Genomic DNA, 20501 nt, shown 5'->3' on the forward strand with positions numbered 1-20501 from the left:
CTTGTAGATTTGCCAGTTGGCCAGCATTTGATTGTTGAGAAACTTGTGGTTGAGGCGTTTCTTTTCATGGGCTTTTGTTTCAACATCATCATTCCAAAGCCAAGAATTTCGGTTGATGAACCCCTTACCTGGCTTGATCACCCCGATGGTTGCATAAGCCACTTTGTGGATGTTGTCTTTAACTTGGTTCCACGATTCTTCTACATTCCTAATGGTTGGTAATTGCGTAAGTGAGATCATTTCTTCTTTCTTCTCATGGAATCGCCACTATTTAATGCGTGCCGGGCCAGCTTGATTCGCAAGACGGTAATCAGAGATGTTGAGATGCGATGGTTTTATAAGGAACGGCTTTCCAGTCAGTGACGGTGGTAAAATGTCGGTTTCTTATGAGGATACAGTCGATTTGCGCTTTACTGCTCCCACAATAAAATGCAGGAAGATGGAACAATCGTTTGATGAATGATGTATTCATAATTACAAGGTTATGAATGTCCCCAAAATCAACTACACGTTCGCCACCCTTATTGCGCGCTCCAAACCCTTTTCCCCTCATGATACCTGTTGCCGCCTGGCTTCTCACGTACAATGATGATATATATTAATTATCAAGGGGCACGTTTTTGCATCGAGAAGTTGCCAGAAGACATCTTTCTCGGCATCAGGTCGACCTGTTTGTGGTGCGTACACGGTAAAAAAGTGAATAGTGCGATCAGCTGATATAATAGTTAGCTTCATCAACGGGTCATCAAATCGTTCGACTTCTTTAATGGCATCACGGAAACCCTCTAAGATGGCAATGCCAACTGAGTGTGTGGGCTACCAAAATAGAGAAATTTATAGCCGTTTTAATCGCGTTCTATGCCCCAGCTTTTGGCACCAGATCATCGGGTTTCTACAGAGCGTAGATCTCAGTGCCTCTTCTCCGAATGACTCTTACGAGTTCGTCGGTTTTCCAATAAGTGCGTGCAGACGTATTTGATTTGCTCGGACTAATTTGCTACTACCCTTCCCCATTTCTCGACAGGGCCGGGGCCCGTCCTGCAACGGAGGTGAATGACCTAGCATTTTTCCGAAGCTTATGACTCAACACGATCATGTTTTTAACGACATTGAGTACATTGAGTACAGTCGGCTTGTCGCCGGACCTGTCACCAAGATATATCAGGTAGGATTTACATAATACAGGGGAATAACTCCAATTATACTTTATTAACCTCTTTCCCTGATCTCAGCACTTTATTTATATAGTGAGGATAGTATAAATTTCGTCGCCTTAAACTGTAGTCCTTTACCTGGGCTTGGGACCAGCATGCTATGTAGATAACACCGCGGAGTTGGAAACCATGCTGAATTAGTTTTTCTTCAAAACTCTGCGTTCTTCGGTCGAATATCTAATACTTAAGCCCAGATGGGAATCTCTGAAGCGCCACTGGGACGCAGAAACTTCGAATTATTCTGGTCTTACTTTCGCAACTGCCGCAATCCCAATCTGCTATTTTCATTAGATTGTCTGGGATCTCAACTAACTACTCCCAATGATCTTGTGATTTACTCTGCCCCTACTTTTCCTCAGTCGGTGTTCCATCTTCTATCTCTTCTCTCCCACAAATGAATGTAGCCTGGCCCGTATCCTTAGCCCATTCCTTGTCGACTATCTCATTGGTAATCTTGATGGCAATGTTAGCTCTAGTCACGACAGTTTTCGTAATCTCTGTTACGTACGCAACCCTATCGTCCCACGTTGGGCGCAAACTGTTACGATGGGAGTCCAGCGTTGCATCACCTTGATAACGTGCGGTGCATTTTTCTTGAAACCAATATTCTGCATCCGCTTTAGCAGATAAATGGTCCATTTACGACTTACAACCTCGTCGATTGCTGACTAGTTACGCTTCTCGGTTTTTATCTTGGCCATTGTTTCGCTAAGTTAACGCAGACCTCTGAGTTTCTGAAGTCTTACATAAAAGAACTTTAATAGGTTGAGTCATTGATTTGAGCTTACTCCTCGGCAAACGTTTAACAGGTGGAGCTCCCGAGGTTCAGATGGGCGAGTGAATGGACAAGGTCCATTGTCCTTCCATTCAGGCACCTTGGCAATAGTTTCAGCCAGTTATGCAGAGGAATCCACTGAAGAGCCCTGTTTTTAGCGTGAAGCTTGTATTTACAAAAGGATGTTCACCTGGTGAACAAAATCCTCCTAAGTTCGTTTAGGCATCAGAGTATTAGCAAACGAAGGAAGCTCTGATCCTAATACTAACAAGCCCGGTGGGTGTAAACTCAAAAAGATAGCGGGAATGCCACCTTTCGCGCCCCACGTTGGGCGCCAACACCTCTTTGTGATTAGAACTGATCTGTCCGTTTCCCTTTCCCTTGCCATTATTTTCAACAAGAGCTTCGAAGAGAACCATTTCCTTAGTCTGTGGAAAGATGCTCTCATCATCGCCATTCAATAAAAATGACTATTGCACTCTTGCTTAGAATTACCGTCCTTTTTTACTCCTCCAGTCCTGTCCCAAAGGCTTCGAAAGGTATGTCAACGATTAGTTGTCACCTACCTCCTAGTGGAATAGCAACGCTTTGTTGCGTAAGTCTACAGCCTACAACTTGCTCGACTCCACCAACTTCGTGGCCAAATGTTTAAATTCAAAACCCCTCCTCTGGCGTCCCATAAGGCTCTATTCTCAGCACTTACCAAGTAGGTAATGCAATTTGAGGGTCCTTTGGGTATCTTATTTGCTAAATGATAGAATTAACCTTTATTCCTTCACCGCATATAGTACCAGTTATTGGAATCACTTTAAAGCCGCTTTCATGGGGAACCTAGGACTGGAGTTACCTAATCGTCAGGCCAGCATCCTTCAATGTGTATCACACTTAAGCCAGAAATGTCCTGCGATGGCATTATGTGTTGAGAAGGATGAGGTTGACCAAGCTAAACAATAAAGTGCTGACATCCCAAGGTCATTCCAATTGGCATACTCAAAGATGCATCATCTCCATCCAAGGTCAAGGCCAATAACGCTGGCCTACTGACCTCTTAGTTTTCCCAGGATGCCAGTTACCCATTCATTAGCAACAATTTGTAACTCAACCAAGAATCCAATTCCTTTCCCGTAACTGCGCCCACCACAATCACCGTAAACGTGGAAGACTGCAAGATGGAGATCCAGCCAAACGGAAACCCCGGCCACAAAGTTCATTCCACACTTGCACCAGTCTGCCGTGGAGTTGGCGTATTTTGTTGTGGCGTTCCAGAGGTTGTTTACCGCGTTTCATTGCACCCAATGTTTACGATGCATAGCCGTTGCACGGAGGGTCGGGGGTCGGGGCAGGGGTTGAAACTGGGGCCGGATGGGAGCATTAGTGAGTGTGCGGCTCGTCTAAGTTTAGTTAGTGCACTTTAGGGTGTATAATTTGCAAGCGTTGGATCACGCGGTAGCGGCTTGGGTAATATTCGCTTCCCTCGTGTGGGAGTGCATTCGATTCATAAAAAACGCGGATTGCCCGGAAAAATCGAAGCCGTCGCTGTCGAGTGTGCGGCATTGTTGCAATCGGTGTCTCGCCGCCCAAACAGTTTACGTTCGGCACGTTTGGACTCTTGTTTTGGTAAATGTTCTATGCAAACGCCGCGCTGCAAGTAAATCAATGAATTATGGTGGTGCAGTGTGCGTACTATGGAAAGTGCAATAAAAACGCGTTCGCCTCCACGTTACCCCATTGAGGCGGGCACAACAACCCCACACTAGTGGCGACGTCAAAGACAAGTGCATTGGGTGCGGACTTCGACCTTACTCCGAGTTCATGTGCCGCCGGGCCCCGGGTGGGGTACGGCGTGGAGAGAGGTGCGCGGGAAAAGTGTGGAAGAACAAGACAGCGGCGAGGAGGAAAAGCATTTTCATATTTTTATGAATGGTGCCAAGTTAATTCATAACGGTACAGTACGGAAATACGATGACGACGCTACGGTACGGTACACGTCGTAGTGCAGTGCTCCGGCTAGTGTGTTTTTGTTTATTTCGCGACGGGCCGCACCGCTCGTCGCCTCCTGGCAGGCGGCCGTGCGAACTGGGGGCCACGACACCATGGCTACAACCTACACTTGGCAAGCAGTTGTGCAAAAGTTCATGATGTACGATTTGCAGCTCGTGACACATGACATCTTGTTGCCCCAATTCGTCATCATTTCGCTTGGTGGAAACGACAAACGTCGCTGTAATATGGAGTTGTTTTGCTCATTTGGACAACCACGGGAAAAAGTATGATTGCTAATTGTTCATTTTGAATTGGAAATGTTCTATTGCGAGTGTGAGTGTAGGTACGCGCTGAGTCACTCAGCGGGAATTATGTTGATTAGATCTTGGATGACTTATTGGGAATGAATGTTGTGCATGTGACAAGAAGGAAGCCTACACGGGTTTCGCAACTCACTGATATTGGAATGATTTTGCATCTGTGCCTCTAATTTGCGCGGATGCAGATGAATGCAGCTCAAGGCTTTCACTTAATTTAACTGAGCAAACATGAAGCTCATTTGATGCAGAATGAGGAAGATGTTTGCTGGAACTAGACTTTTCTAAGCAAAGAATTAATCAAAGCATTCTGGGTCAGTGAGGGTGGAAGATTACCATGCAACATACTCTGCTTTGGTTCAGCCCGTGACTCAAATCTTTGGGAACCATTCCAATCCAGGTCTTCTTCGTTGATGTGTATATCAATTGTTCCCCATGAGAACTAGAGAGAGCTAATGAGATGAAAATGATTTCAAAAACGCTTAAAGTATCCTTTCGAGATCGGCATATTGTTGTATACTTTTTTGAGATTACTGCCCGAACGCTGCAGAACTATATTCACTGAGGGAAACTACTGCCTTACATAAGTGTGGACTCCTTATTCAAAGCAAATAGCTCCTCTAGTCGCGAGTATCTTCATGTGTGTGTGTGTGTCTGTGAGATAGGGATAGAGGCAAAGTCTCTGAACACTCGGCCCTAGTGGTCCATTATACTCAATTTCCCGTCTAAATGTCTGAATATCCTGGATTTGTTTATGTATCGCAAGATTTCCGCTAGTGGATGTAATACTGCTCGTTGCAACTACAGCACATCAGCACCGAAAATCAGTTGTTTGATGCGTCCTTAGGCGGGGCACTCACATAGGAAATGTTCTATGGCTTCCGCTTCTTCATTACAAGTTGGACATAAAACGTGTACTTGAAGACTTTCCATTCTGAATATATGTCTTCATCATCATCATCAACCGCGCAACAACTGGTATCCGGTCTAGGCCTGCCTTAACAAGGAACTCCAGACATCCCGGTTTTGCGCCGAGGTCCACCAATTCGATATCCCTAAAAGCTGGCTGGCGTCCTGACCTACGCCATCGCCCCAACGGTCTCAAAGTTGTATTCTCCTATTCTTATTCTTCCTGTTTGACCAGTGCGGTTTGATGTTGCTGGTTGGTTGCTTTTCGATGCTGACGTTGCCACCATATACTTTGCTTTGTCTTGCCTTTATTGATGCGCAGCCCAAGATCTCGCGCCGCCTGCTCGATCTGGATGGCAGTTTGTACGTCTCGGGTGTTCGTTTTTCCCATGAAGTCGATATCGTCAGCATAAGCCAGTAGTTGGGTGGACTTAAAGAGAATTGTACCTCTTGCATTTACCTCAGCATCACGGATCACTTTCTCGAGGGCCAGGTTAAAGAGGATAGGGCATCCCCTTGTCGTAGACCCTTGTTGACATGGAATGGTCTTGAGAGTGATCCTGCTGTTTTTATCTGGCCTCGCACATTGGTCAGGGTCAGTCTTATTAATTTCGTCGGGATACCGAATTCTCTCATGGCCGTGTACAGTTTTACCCTGGCTATACTATCATAGGCGGCTTTAAAGTAGATGAATAGATGGTGCAATTGTTGTTATCCATATTCCACAGTCCATATTCCAACAGTTTTTCCATCGCTTGCCGTGGAGAGAAAATCTGATCTGTTGCTGATTTGCCTGGAGTGAAGCCTCTTTGGTATGGGCCAATGATGTGCTGGGCGTAGCAAGACAGCGGAGAATATCTTATTAGATGGTACTCAACAACGTGATACCTCTATAATTGGTGCACTGTGTGATATCTCCCTTTTTATGTATGAAACAGATAATGCCTCGTTGCCAATCGTCAGGCATTGATTCGCTGTCCCATACCTTGAGCACAAGCTGATGAGCCACTTGGTGTAACTAGTCGCCTCCATATTTAACTAATTCGGCTGTAATTCCATCGGCTCCTGGCGACTTATGATTTTTAGGCCGATGAATTGCACGGACTGATTCTCCTATATTTGGTGGTGGTAGTATTTGTCCGTCGTCTTCAGTTGGCGAAAACTCCAACTCGCCGATGTTCTGGTTGTTCAGTAGCTCGTCAAAGTACTCAACCCATCGCTCCAATATGCCCATTCTGTCGGAAATCAGATTTGCCTCTTTGTCTCGGCAGGATGAGCATCGAGGTGTATAAGGCTTCATCCTGCTGACTTGTTGGTAAAACTTTGGCGCCTGGTGCGGTTGCTCCCTGTACTTTCTAGTTCACAGTCTTCTTGGTTCTCCCAGGCTTCCTTTTTACGTCTCCCCTCGACGGAGTTCGTAATAAGTCTCCGCGCGTGCCCGCGTTCTTGGAGAAAGCAACACCACTCGGTATGCGGCATTCTTCCCTTCCGTAGCTAGCTTACATTCATCGTCAAACCAGCCGTTCCGACGCCTTTTGCGGCTGGGGCCAAGTATGTTTGTGGCCGTATCAATGATAACGTTCTTCAGGTGATTGTGCAGATCATTTGTTGTCTCCAGGACCTCTGTTGACTGCGGTTATTGCGGCATCCATTTCCCTCTTATAAGTGTTGCGAAGGGCTGTGTTGTGGATGGCTTCAGTATTCACCCTCACCTGATTGTCAGAGGGGATTGTAGGTGGTGTCGTAATTCGAGAACCATGCCAACGAAATAGTGGTCCGAGTCTATATTGGCCCCCCTATATGTTCTGACATTCATCAAGGCTGAGAGGTGGCGGCGTTCAATCAGCACGTGGTCAATTTGGTTGAAAGTGGTCCTGTCTGGAGAGGCCCACGTATGTTTGTGAACCGCTTTCCGCGCAAACCAGGTACTTCCAACAACCATTTCGTGTGATACTGCTAACTGGATAATGCGCAATCCGTTATCAGTGGTATCCCTATGTAACCTATGGGAGCCAACGTATCGCCTGAATACAGGCTCCGTCCCTACTTGACTGTTGAAATCTCCAAGTATGATTTTGATATCATACTTGGGACAGGCTTCGGGGGTTCGCTCTACTACCTCATAGAAGGTATCATTCTCCGACTCTGCAGTCTCTTCTGTAGGGGCGTGAACGTTTATGAGGCTTATATGTCTTGCTAGTGAATTATGCCCAATCAGACTGTCCCCAATACATCTGCAAGGACAGGAGAAACTATGCGGTTAGTTTGGTTCTGACAAGGAAAGTTTGGTGTGTCTGGTAGCATTAAGGCTCTCCCACGTGGCATTATTGGAAGCTTCTTTATGGTTTTTGGTGGTAGCATTAGCCAGTGGTACTAACGATTCCAGTGTTGGTTGAATCCTCTTTTGCTAAGGCATCAGAGATTTAATTTCCCTTTGCACTACAGTGACCACGGGACATAGTTCCTATAGGCATCTGCATCGCTCTGGGCTAGATTGTTCGCCGAATTGTCCTGTATGCAGTGACATACCGGAGGATTCAGAGCATATGATCAATCAATCAAGCTTTGGGAAGCCCGGAGGGTATAGTTGCGGGGATGCTGAGGTCGATAGAGAATTGGCTGACGGTTTCCCCCGCAATTGTAGAAAGGAGGAGGAAAGCTCACAGGACGAGAAGCATCAATACCTCAAGCTCATAGGACGAGAAGCATAATACCTATAGACACACCCACTCCGCCAAGTAATACCTAAATTGTGGTGGTTTTTAGTTGGTGTGAATCCCACACGCGCCTGCTCTAGCACAGATACTCGCACGTCTGTGGCGGGCGTATCTTTTTACACGTGATCAGGTACCTAGAGCAGTTCCACCGCATCGAATCTAGAAAAATCTTGCAATCGGTTTGAACATTCCCAAACGATTTTTAAGGTGAACATCTCTGCAGATTGCGATGTGCTTGCCCTTCAACCGTTCTTCAACCACCCAGGTTTCTGCCCTTCGGATCCCATACACTTCTGCCTGAAAGACCTCTACATATTGTCTCAAGGGACGTTTCTATTCGACTTCTGTTCCAGAATCCTGTTTTATTTTTGAGCCGTCGCTGTTGAAGACTTCGGTCGTACAACGCATTTTTCTAGTTTGCCCCCGTTTTTTCTATGTTTCAGGATGACTTTATTTCTTCTATCAAACAGATGTACGGGGATCTAAGAATCAGAAGGCATTGCAAAAACTGGATTCAGTTCTACCAATGCTATGTGCCCATCACGTCCGCTGTTTTTCAATAGACCTAAGGACAACTTTGACCTATTATAACTTTGTTAATAAAAGTGCGGCTTCCAACAAACTTAGTAGGATCATGCTCTATATTATAGCCTACATTTCTGCATTTCATGATTCTAGGATGAACTTTTACAGTCAATTACTAAAAAATATAGTAATATACTATTATCAACTTTATTTGAACATATATCGGAATGGAGGCTACTTCCGATCCTAGGCACCATATAGTGGCAGCCTCCTGGTTGATTTTTTCAAAGTTTTCGATTGGGTAATTTTTGAGAATGGGTCCGTGAAAGAAATGATCAATTTCGACCCTTCGCACTCCACACCTTTCCAACAAATATCACAATCCGGCTTCGGGAAGCACTAACCGAGACTTTTTTATTTGATACCATAAATGACTAGACGTAGAATGATGTAACTCACTGTATGCGTGAGCGTTCACAGTTCCCACGTTTCCACCTAACTTGGTGTCAATCGCTATAACCGCCTCTGAGAAAAATGCGTGTGACGGACAGACAGTAAATCGATTTTAATAAAGTTTTGTTTTACACAAACCCTTAAAAAGGACTGCGAATTGAGTAATGCATTTAGAGCTGCTCATGGCACTGGTAATACCCAAGAACACAGTTCTTTGTAGTGTGGCTAATTTATAGCGAAAATATATACCGCATATCAACATTACTACATTAGGCCTAAGTCTCCATGTTGAGGCAAAGATCCGCCTGCACAGCCCATAAGCTCGCAGCTCATTTCATTTTTACCTCTACATGTTTATTGCAAAGACACTTCTTATCTAGAATAACCCACATTTTACTTCTTTAGAGAGTTGCACCCTTCATCTCTAGAAGACGTAGTTCATTCGGTTTACTCCTTTTTGTAAATAATGCCATTGTGGTTTTATTTGATCACCGAAGGGCCAATCAAAATCTGGGTCAACAGCTAGCATAGCCAAATCATCTTCATAAGCTTGGGCGTGTATTATCAGATTTTGTAGTTCGTATAGTAATAATTCGATCAATAAACTCCAAGAGAGTCTGTACAGACTCAAATCTGGAATTCGTGGAAGTTCCACTCTGTTTTCTAAGAGAATCCAACTTTGTCGACTCATCCCTGTTAAGGACTCTGCACAGCCTTGAAGTCTCCCTTTTGCCTTCCACTTCCTTGCTGTATGTTCTAAAGGAATTTTCTTTCGAACGTTTTACGAGACTCTTATATTCACGCTGTGAGTTTTAGAAGTTTAACCAGGCTTCGTACTTGTTGCTTTCGCAAGCATGATTTAGAAGTCATCTGGTTAATTTCTTGAGTGTTCCAGTGCCACTATAGAATGCCTCGGAAAATAAGACAAACCTTTAAGAGTGTGTAATTCAGAGTTTCAAATTGATCATCTATCACCAAAGAAGTTCATTGAAATGGGGGGAGGGGGGGGTTGGTGGAATTGTGATCGCCACAAGTTTTCATCAAGTAAGAAGGGGGGGTGTCCCCACTTCCTTCCATAAACTTTTCAACTTTTGCTAAAATTAAACCATCTCTTATGGTTTTATGAAAACATAAAGCCTCTCTAAACTTGATCTGCTGCAGTTTATAAATTGCTCTAAAACGATTGAACGATGTCAGATTTGTGAGACTTCACCTATGTAGTAAATGGCTTGATTTCAATATTGAGTTAGGAGACACAGAGTTCTCGTTCATAATAACAAAGGTTAGGGAACTGTCCTTAGCTCCAGTGTCGACTAAAGGACTCAATATGTACTGCTAGGGACAAAGTTTATGTTGTGGTCAGTTCAGATGCAGGGAAATAAGGTGATTGTATTCTCGGCATCTATGCTCCATAAGTAACAGTACTCTTGGGTAAGCAAGAGCATAAAATATGGAACAGTGTAGGACATACCATATATGATATTGCTGCAATTGTCATACTGGAGTGTAGCATTGTTGGCGTTCAATTGTCAATTGTGGTCAATTCAGTTTCATTCGATTTTGCATGTCTCCTAGTAAAGTATAGGGTGCCCATACAGTCTCTTCATTTTTATTGTTCTTTTTTCTTCCATTTGAGTGTTAGACTGCTTCGATTTTATCAGGAACGCACTTAAAGCCATACAAACGATCAGCTCGCAGTAGTGAAACAAACAAAAGGCGAGCACAAACATTCATGACGCCTTAGATTTGAATTCAGGGCAACGAGATTGAGAATCTAGCGGTCTAATTTCTCAATAATCGCGCTGGGAAATTTGTTTATAGTGTTGACTTTTACTTGTTTTTCCCGGTAATTATTTGCTACGCCTCAGTCTCAATAGGATATGCACCGATCCTTCCATCATGCAATGAACGAAATCTCACAGTAATACTATGAATCTGACGGTGGAAAGCTTGAATGTTCTAATTGGGTACCAAAAATCCTAGCAAGACGTAATTTTTATTTATGATACAACATTTTCCCCAATATTGCCGCAATTCTTCGGAGGTTATCTCTTTGTTTGGGTTGTTTGTTTTCATCTTGCGTGAAAATAAAAAGCCGCAGGAAGCGAATTTAAACGTATACTTTAGTGCAACATCAATTTGTTTTAATTTAAAAGGGGGATTAATTTGAATAGGTGAAAAGTTATCATTGATGAGGGAGTATCCCTTTCTCCAATCTCATCGGGCAACAAGAGGCGAATTAGTGATCAATATTATTGTTCCGTTTATCATCATAAACATCAAATGGACCTTGAAAAGCAATATGTTGTCTCGGTCTAAAGACCCCATCCTTTAATTTGGAAACCTAGTTAGTGGTACGTCGACCAAGTCCTCCTCCCCCTGTTTACGAAACTTCTCCTCCCCTCCCTTGTCGTGCATATGCGAGATGCTCGGCTTTTCATGGTGAGCCTGGGGATCCTTTCCTCCGCGATTCGCTCTCCGTGGCTATTACAGCTTCCGTAGCTTGACTAGGATTTTTAAACTGGTTTGTCGTTTATATTGCGCCTTCCTTTATTTATTGATGATACAGTGCCTACTACAGAGGCAATCAAACGAATAAACCGAAGGAAAGCAACACAACCTGACGACAACTGAGCTCTGGAAAACGCTGAGCTAGGATCCAGCACTTTAACTCACGGGGCCTATTCACTTTGGCTCTTCAGTCTCGCTATTGAGGAAGGTAGATCTGATTAACAAGAAAGCACAATCGTGCCAATATGGACAAAATTTGCGTCCAGCGGAATCTTCAAATTACCATCCAATTCGGTTATTATCGCACACCATGAAGATTTCTAAACGCATTCCTCACAATCGCATTTGCGATTATCAAATTATCATAAACCAACCTGAGTTTACTAAGAACAGCGGAACAATTGATGCCATCCACGCTATGCGGTTGCTCATGTAAACAGACTTTCTCAGTCTCCTCCACATTATCCTCTCCACATTGCCCTCCTGGATGCAGAAAAGACATTTGAAAGTATGCCACACAAAGTCATCTCTCCACTCCTGGTTCTTGTCATGGACCCTGTCACACGGTTTGGTTATCAAACCTACCTTGCTGCAGTGGACATAATAAGCTGTTATCACGTCCGTAGTGAGAATATCCACCATCGATATAGTGCTGCATCATCTTCGATGATTGTTATGTCATTCGCACTGACGGAAACGCACTATCTAAGATTGGCTAGAAGATCGAAGTCGATGGGAAATGACGAAAACATCGGCAGTAACAACGATGGTTGGATTTGCTAGGTGGATTTGAAATTATCTTGACTCCCCCCGGACCAAGCCTTTAATCGAGAATAATGGTGAATTAGACAAACCGACCACGCTTCTGAACAGGACATAGTCGAAAGAAGAAGAAGACACATTAGTCTAGTCCAACCAAATTTAATAGTTGGTCTGTGAAACATTTTCTGGTACTTGTTCAGTGTATTAATACAAAATGAACCTTTCGAGCCTTCATATGTCGCGCCAAACTATAAGTGTGTGTGAAGTCTGTGTGAATTTGGATTTTTAGCCTTTTAAAGTTGTTTTTACTCCCCTGTTACTCACATTCTTATATTCGTTTGAAATGAACCTTGATTTCACCTGTAGACCATGCAAGTCTGATTTTGAATTCGAATGACATCTAAAATATTTCCTATTTTTTCGTTTCAGGTAAGTTTGGAAAGGCTATTATTAGATGTAAAGATGTGCGTAATTTATTTCACAATCAGAATAAAGGTAAGTACATTTGCAATTCAAAAGACCATTATGAGTGGCCGGAGACGACCAAGAGGGAGAGCTATCCCAAAAACCTAAAAAGATGGCGAAGTCGATCGTCAAGGTCCGCCCGTAAATATTGACGCTCCATCGAAGCGCTCCGTCGACACGTGCTTGCACACCCCAGTCCTAGTCAGGCTTGGGAATGTGGGGAAAGGGGGTGCTTCGATCCCTCACGTACGTACGTGGGTCCGCAGAGGACCCTGAAAAATAAACAAACATCCACGCGCACGGAGCGGTACAATTCCGGACCCGGGTGCCACGATCGAAAAGGAGGACCCATGATGGATCACATCCTCGATCAATGTTTACCCTGCCTTAGATTTATTGTGAGGCGCGGCCTTTGAGGTTCCCACCCTGCCTATATTGGAGGATGTCTCTTTTCTAGGTTAGTTTTGCGGGGTTAGAGGGGAGTGAAAAGAGGAAAAGAAGTCGTCAAATCGAAAGTATCTAGATATAATTCATCATAAAGTATATTTTTATAATAATCATGTTGAAGTAACTCCAATCAATGAAGAAGAAAAAAAACAAGCGTGAAGAACAAAAAAAAATTGTAAATTATAGGAGACAAAAAAAAGGAAAAAAAGAAAATAATAAATTAATAAAAGGAAACAAAACCGGAATTCAAGGGTTAGAAGGACATTAGATAATAAAATAATAAACAAAAATTATTAGTGAAAAATAAAACTAAAAAAAAGATAAGTAATATGCCCGAATTCAGGGGCTTTTTTTACAATGACTGGCACCCTGCCTGGATATTTCCCATCAATTTGTCGCCTTCCGCACCCCTTTTTAAAAAGGGTGCTCTTCCACTTCCTTTGCTTACGAAGGTAAAACCGAATTATATGTTTGCATTCGTGGCGTTATATTACAGGTCTACAATACTTTAGATTGCTAAAAACACGTCACAATCTACACTTTTCCACCATGAATTACATCACAAAAGCACTCGCCGCTAATCTCGCCGTCCAAAGTGAAAAGGCCCACTTCATCAACTCCCTCGTCCAGCTGTTCTGCTGCCCATCGATCAGCCGGTCCCGCTAATTCCCCGTACAAAATGCATTTTCGGTCGCCTCAACCAGAAACAACCGTTGTTAGGCCTGCATTCCTGATCAAGTTTAAGTGCAAGGTCAATGTTCCCAATAATCCCAACAATATTCAAATTGACAATTTGTATATAAACATATAAATGAGTTTTAGAACTTTATGAAAAAGCATCAGGTGGTAGGTTTTTGATAAATGAAATGAAATCATTGATAATTTACATCAACTGTCGGTGTGGGAAAAAGGAAATTAGGAGGAGTATATTGCGAGAACATGAGGCTGTCGTACGGAGGGTCGCAGTTCAAATCTCACTGATGGCAGTAGGATGTGTATCGTGATTTGACGTCGGATACCAGTCGACTCAGCTGTGAATGAGTACCTGAGTCAAATCAGAGTAATAATCTCGTGCGAGCGCAATACTGAAGTATGCTCTAACATATTTGAAGGCCCTAATTCAATTGGATTTTTGCAGATTCGCATAAGAGTGGGTACCCCACAAGCTAGAATATAGCAAATATTTACATTCTGGCCATATGCCCATCAAAAAGCCTAAAGCTGCTTAGGTAAGAAAACCACATCTATCTTTCCATTCTGTTTCTGATTGATTAATTTTTTTGAAGCATTATTTTATTTAGGCAAAGCTTTTAGAAAATTGTGATTTAGAGATGAAAAAATGGCAGCTATATCGTTATTAATTTCGAGAATAGAAACATTTTGTCCGATTTTCCAAGAGAATCAGTTTTCACAGAGTTTTCCTAGTCCTTCCATTTAGCTTAGCTTCGATAACGGACTTATATTATCAATTTGAATTGGAATCTGCAGTATTTGATTCAGAATAATATACCTTCTTTCAATCAAATTTTTTTCAAACAGAAAAGGATTAATTAAATTTACTTCATATTTCTGTCCCCTATCTATATTGTACAGATTTTTTTTTTTTTTTGAAACAGAATTATGTGAATAGATTTACAAACTATTATAGATATACATATGTTCTCGCTTATCTATGTACATGTTCATTGTCAATCCACGTATTTCCTCTGTCAGCCGTACTCCCCGACAAGCGTATTTTCAATTCCTTGCGAAGAATCCACTGGCCGACTAGAGTCTCGATAGTAGGAATATCCCTCTGAAGTTCTGGCTTCAGGTCCTTACCTGTCCTCTGCCCCTATTAATACTCACCTGTGCTGTAGCTAAGCAATCGTGTTACTATGAGTACCACAGCTAAGTAATGTACTCGGATTCTTGCAATCTCCTCAGTGCGACGCGCCGGTTCTACTTGCTCTGGTGGTACTTGGAATGAATCAGCAGTCGAGCCCTCGGAAACACCAATTGTCTCTGAGCCCACCCTACATTACATTGTTCAGAAAGTAAATCGTTTCTTAGCAGGGCATCAACTTGATAGAAGCTATCTCTCTTACTACATGGTAGTCACACTTTCACAATTCCAACTAGTTTGAAAAAATACAAATTGAGACGTGGACCGAACCAACAGATTTGTCAGGCCTTGCTTTCCAAAGGAAGTAACGAATCGTAAAGCTTCAATTGTATTGGACAACTTAACTTGTGGTGCTTCAGGCAAAACAAATTTTGAATATATTTATATGATACGACGCAATCGATGACATGTATATGATGTGACACGACACGTAACAGCAAATCCCAACAGAAGGCGACTAAGCCTCGTGTCTGACATGGTCAGATCCGAAATATATAAGCATATGCATTTAAAACGTCCTTGATAAAGATTGTTTTGTCTGAATCGTTTCATGCTGTGTGATGTCAGATAATATCCGAGTAGAAGGGACACAACATGTTCAAACAGACAGGAACCACGACAAAATATTCTTCGCAAGAATGTAATGTCTGATTATCGCCTCGCTTGGTGGGTTCTGATACGTTATATATTCATATATGCACATAAAAATTAAAATTGCTGATGAAAATAGTTTGTCAAATTGTGTCCTTAAATATCATCTCACCGTGGGAAGCAAGTACTCAAAATGATGGTTTTCATGTTCTACACTTCGCTTATCTACATGATTGGATTACGTTTTTAAGACGACGAAATATTGTTTATCAGACGCCTCAATTAAAAAAAAACTGGATATTTTGTTTTAATGAATAGCCATTAAAATATCAAATGTTGCATATGTTCGCACATAATCGTTCGCTCGGAGCGATTAGAAATGTAATTATTCCTAAACGTTCAACTACGAATTATGTTTTCTCCCTCAACTAAACAGATTATTTCATTTTCAGTTTGTTGATATCAAAATTCTGGGGGGTTTCCCTGACTTTGTTATAATAATTCAATATAAGCAGAATAAGCTATGAAAACTATTAGCTATCATTCTGTTTACAGACCGAAGTAAACAAAAAATATGTGTCACTATCAGATATTCGGTGAATTTGTTTATATGAAAAATAGACAATATTTGTAAGGGGAAATATGTGCAGATTGATGTGTTTCGAGCCAGGTCGTATTCTTTGCGGAAGCGAGGTCAACTCGTTTAGATCGAAGTCTCCATTTTTCTCGGTGATAAGTTTGATCCGGGTGGAGCCGACAGGCTCTCCAAACATCATTTAGCAAATCAAGCCGTCACTGTTTCAGTCGTCCTTTGTGGCATTTTCCATCCTGTCCGATGTACAAGCCAATCTTAGTTTTACTCAGCGTGAACTATACAGCCATAACGTTGAAGACGCTTCTCTTCCATTTATCCAAATTGGTGCAACACCATATCAATCGCGGACGTCCTCATTTCGGATCGGATTCGTTTCCATTATCACGAGGCGCCGATCATTCTCTTTGATAGTCGGCCAGCACTGAAAACAATAGTGGGCAGCAGGTTGAACGAGACTGCGGTAGATTTTGAATTTCAGGCGTTTATTGATCACAAAGCACGCCACTCGTAGAACGCCATCTCAACTAGGTTACAGTAATGCGTGAAGCAACTTCATGCAGTTTATCGTTTACCTAAGAACATCAGTTTAAGATACTTAAAACGTTCAATTCTGGGAGACCACCGACTGGTAGTAATAGTGCTTGTTTCAATGGAGTCGATTGTCAAAAAATCTGGAAAATCGGAAACGGATTCGCAATTGTCAGTAGCATTATTTAATGGTGGTTTCAAACCCTGGGAACAAGTTTGCCATAAGGACAAGTGGCAGAGACTAAATGCTGCAAAGTACTGGATATGGGTCAGATTCAACTATTATTATTCCTAATTACATGGATTGGTGGTCCAGCACTTAAGGAATACGCGGGTTAGAAACAACTAATAGAGCGCAAAGAAAATGTTCAATAAAATGGGGAAAATCGGTAGACCTGGGGACATCGGGCAAAATGGTGGTGCTACAACGATGCAAATGAAGCATGTCAACCCATATTATCACTTCAGATATTATCACAGATACTTAACAATTGTTCCTGAGTTTTATTTTTAATTTGATAAATTCTGACGGGTCCATAAGGTAAAATTTTGGGGGTCATTTGGTAGAGGTAAGTTGGGTTCGATAGCTTCTAGAATTTGTAGGCCAAACTTTTTACGGAACTATATGAAAGTTCTGGTAGTAGTAAATCATCACGTTTTGGGACTTTCTCTAGGACGAGATATAGTGCTCGACTTTTGGTAGATAGAATCTTCTTTAACTTTTATCACTTGACATTGTGGTTAATTGAAAGATGAAGAAAGCCACAATCTACTGAATTAGCGGGACGGATATATGTTGTCGAAAAGTCATACTATCTTGACTTACTCATTCATTTGGACAATGTCCGGATTTGCATGTTCAATTTATCTAAGTGAGATGAGAGCAAAACATCGTAATTGACATTGTTGATGGTAGCACCTTGCCAGTCTAGTGAATTTGGTGGTGAACTCATATTGTTTCAATAGGAAAACACAATGGACTGCCAATTGAAATTGATATTTCACTTTTCTGAAAACCACAATGAATGACAGAAAAGTTTTCCGAATTGTCAGTAGTTTTACCTAGGATACTTTTTAGTCTCTGGAGTTTAGTTTAATTTAGTGGGGGGCCGCAGTTCTAAGCACTTACTTTTAAGCCTATTGTATTGCCTGTCACGTTTCCAGGCTTTTGCAAATCTCAGAACATTCTTCAGAGACAAATAGTGCGTAAACTCTCCAATGGAGACAATCTTACCGAGGTACCTTGATTGATTTGAGGAGGCCGGACAGATGCATATGAACTACAGTCCCTCTTGCTTGGCTACCTAACAGAATCCAGGTGGAAGTGTTGAGCTTATTCTAGATTGTAAGTTTTTTCAAAACCTCGGTACCATTACGCTCTTCTCTTTTCTGAAAGTTTTGAATGATACCAGCTCAGAGATCCTCTTCCTGGTTAGTCGCGCACCCTTACATACATCATTGGGGGAGGAATAGTACTGTTTGCGCGATTCGTTCGTCGCAAAGTTTAGCTGTAACATTTTACGGTATACACCCACCGACTCAAAGCGGTTTTGATAGCCTTGGCTGAAAATGAAGACTTAGTTGTTGCTGGCCGAATCCTCCCCTTAGGGCCGAATTTTTGGGATCGTCACTGAATCGCTATCGTTTCGATTTGCCTTAACCGCAGATGCCCCGGATGCTCCTTCTCCCTTAACCTTGGAATAATCCGAGGGTTGGGGTTTGCCTGAAGGCATCGTTTTGTCTGGCGGTTGTTTGCCCAGAGGCTGTTTTCTGCCCGAAGACAGATCCCGTAGCCAAGACTTTAACCTTAGCAAGTAGCAACTGGAGGCCGGAGTCAGGAGTGCTGACAAAAGTGACCTGGTTCTCTTTCGTTAAGGACTGGGTCCCAATTGGTTGGATTAATACTTGAATAAATGGAGAATCTAAGTCTAGGCCCCGGTTCTCCATCGATGAGCTCAGGGTTGGATCGTCAAAATGAAAATTTAATTTTGGCTTTTGTTTTGTGATTAGTCCTATGTTTTGAAATTTTCCAAAGTTGTTACTTTTACCAGGGAAAGTAAATCGATCTCGGAAGAGCCTCTTTTTGTCGGGATACGGCTAATTGACCTGGGGGTCGCCTGGTATCCAGAGTTCACCGTTCACGGCGACATATTAACCTCCTCGGCACGGCAGGGTGTTGATTACTACTTAGTTTCAAGTATTACCTCGGGTTCCATAGAGGATCTTCCTTACTGGACTCCCTTATTACGTCAAGGTCCCTAACTTCAGTCAAACTTCGATATCGTATTTCTGTCCAACACGTCAATTTTCAGGATCTGGCAACATTAGATATTTTGTAACTCATACGGCTTTTGTCAACGGAGTCCTATTGACATTATTATTGCAACTCCATTTCAATGCAGATCGTCTTTCAAGAGATTGTAATGGAAAACGGAAGATGGTAGAGCCATGTACATTCAGGGACTTAATTTAAGTTTAAACCAAGTTTTTCTAATTTGCACTTCTATAAAAAGAAGATCGCGGTTCAAATTTCACTGGTATAAAAGATATTGTGTTTCCCTATATGAGAAATGATCAGTGCAAGACAGTTGTGTACGCGGTTAATAATTCCATTGCGCCCTACTTTTTAAAAAGCCAAGTACGCAAATAATTTGATCTGGAAAGCACTGTATTGATAATGGTCAACATCATACGCTTCACACTAGAAGTTACTATTAGCAAAGAAGAAAAAGTTAACCCACAACAGATACAAACAAGTCGGGAAAGCGAAAGCTGGGAACTTTACCTATGCAAGGTTTTGTGTATTTCTTTTATAAAGACATTTGAGTGTGCATTTGTCCCATTAGTAAGTAGCACGTAATATATGCACATATTACGTGAGAATATCCACTTGCGAGTAGGGCCTAAGATGAATTTAAGGTGAGGTTTTCAGCCACTTTCTAAAAGTTGATAATATACTATTAGTAAGTTCATTTGAGCAGATGTCGGAATGGGACATCTTTTGAGGCTTAGACTTTACATAAGTGTTTTACACAAAACCTTAAAAAGGGCTGAGGAAAAGTAGATTCTCCATAAATGGGACTTTAATATTTTACGCGAAGGTCAGTCATTCTCCTTAATTATGAAGTCGGCATCTTACTTGCATGGCTTCAGATGCAGTAAATTTGCGTGAAATTGATAAGCTTGAATTGCTATAACTTTGGTAATAATAGCCCGATTTCCATGAAACTTGGAATTATTATGTACGATGCTCCTCTATGTTGTTTTGTACTCCTAGAATGAACTTAAGGGAGGTTTCACAGGCAATTTCAAAAAGTTTGTAATATACTATTGGAAGTATATTTGAGCAGGAATCTTAATGGGACATATTTTGAGGCCTAGATCTCGTATAAGCGCATCACCTTGATTTTTTTGCAGATTTTTGGGTTTTGTAGTTTCTGAAAATGAGTCCTGTCTCACTTTAAGTCTGCACATTTTGGTTCGTTACTCGCGCACTTTGCAATTTATGTCAAAACTAATATCAGTTTCGAAAAGTACTCATCGGAGCCTTTCATTTGATACCCCACATGAGTCTATACGGTGAAAAAAATTACATCCCCCCTTTAAACTACAAGTAAATTTATGTCACTCACTGTGCGTGGGATTTCATAGTTCCCAAATATCCACCAAATTTCGTTTGAATCGGCTTAGCCGTTTTAGAGAAAAGTACGTGTGATAGACAGACAGACGGGCAATGAATCGATTTTAATAAAGTTTTATTTTACACGTTCTACAAATTTTTAGGTAACAAATTTCTTTATGTTAATTAAATTTAAAATACGATG

The 20501-nt window shown here is 41.9% G+C and overlaps 1 protein-coding gene across 2 annotated transcripts in view; it reads left to right on the plus strand.

The window, feature by feature from the left end:
* The window catches only part of LOC119658657 (serine/threonine-protein phosphatase 4 regulatory subunit 1-like), a 366002-nt gene that overhangs the window by 133169 nt on the left and 212332 nt on the right, over positions 1-20501 (plus strand). Inside the window, exon 1 of one of the 2 annotated variants that reach the window (XM_038066203.1) lies at positions 3513-4256. The exons of the other annotated variant lie outside the window; for it this stretch is intronic. Within the exon in view, the coding sequence (XP_037922131.1) occupies positions 4153-4256 (104 nt within the window). The 5' untranslated portion in view covers positions 3513-4152. Of the gene's footprint in view, positions 1-3512; positions 4257-20501 lie in introns of those variants that run through there. 2 annotated transcript variants of the gene reach the window in all.

Source organism: Hermetia illucens, chromosome 6 (genome assembly GCF_905115235.1).
Source record: "Hermetia illucens chromosome 6, iHerIll2.2.curated.20191125, whole genome shotgun sequence".
NCBI classification, from domain to species: Eukaryota; Metazoa; Arthropoda; class Insecta; order Diptera; family Stratiomyidae; genus Hermetia; species Hermetia illucens.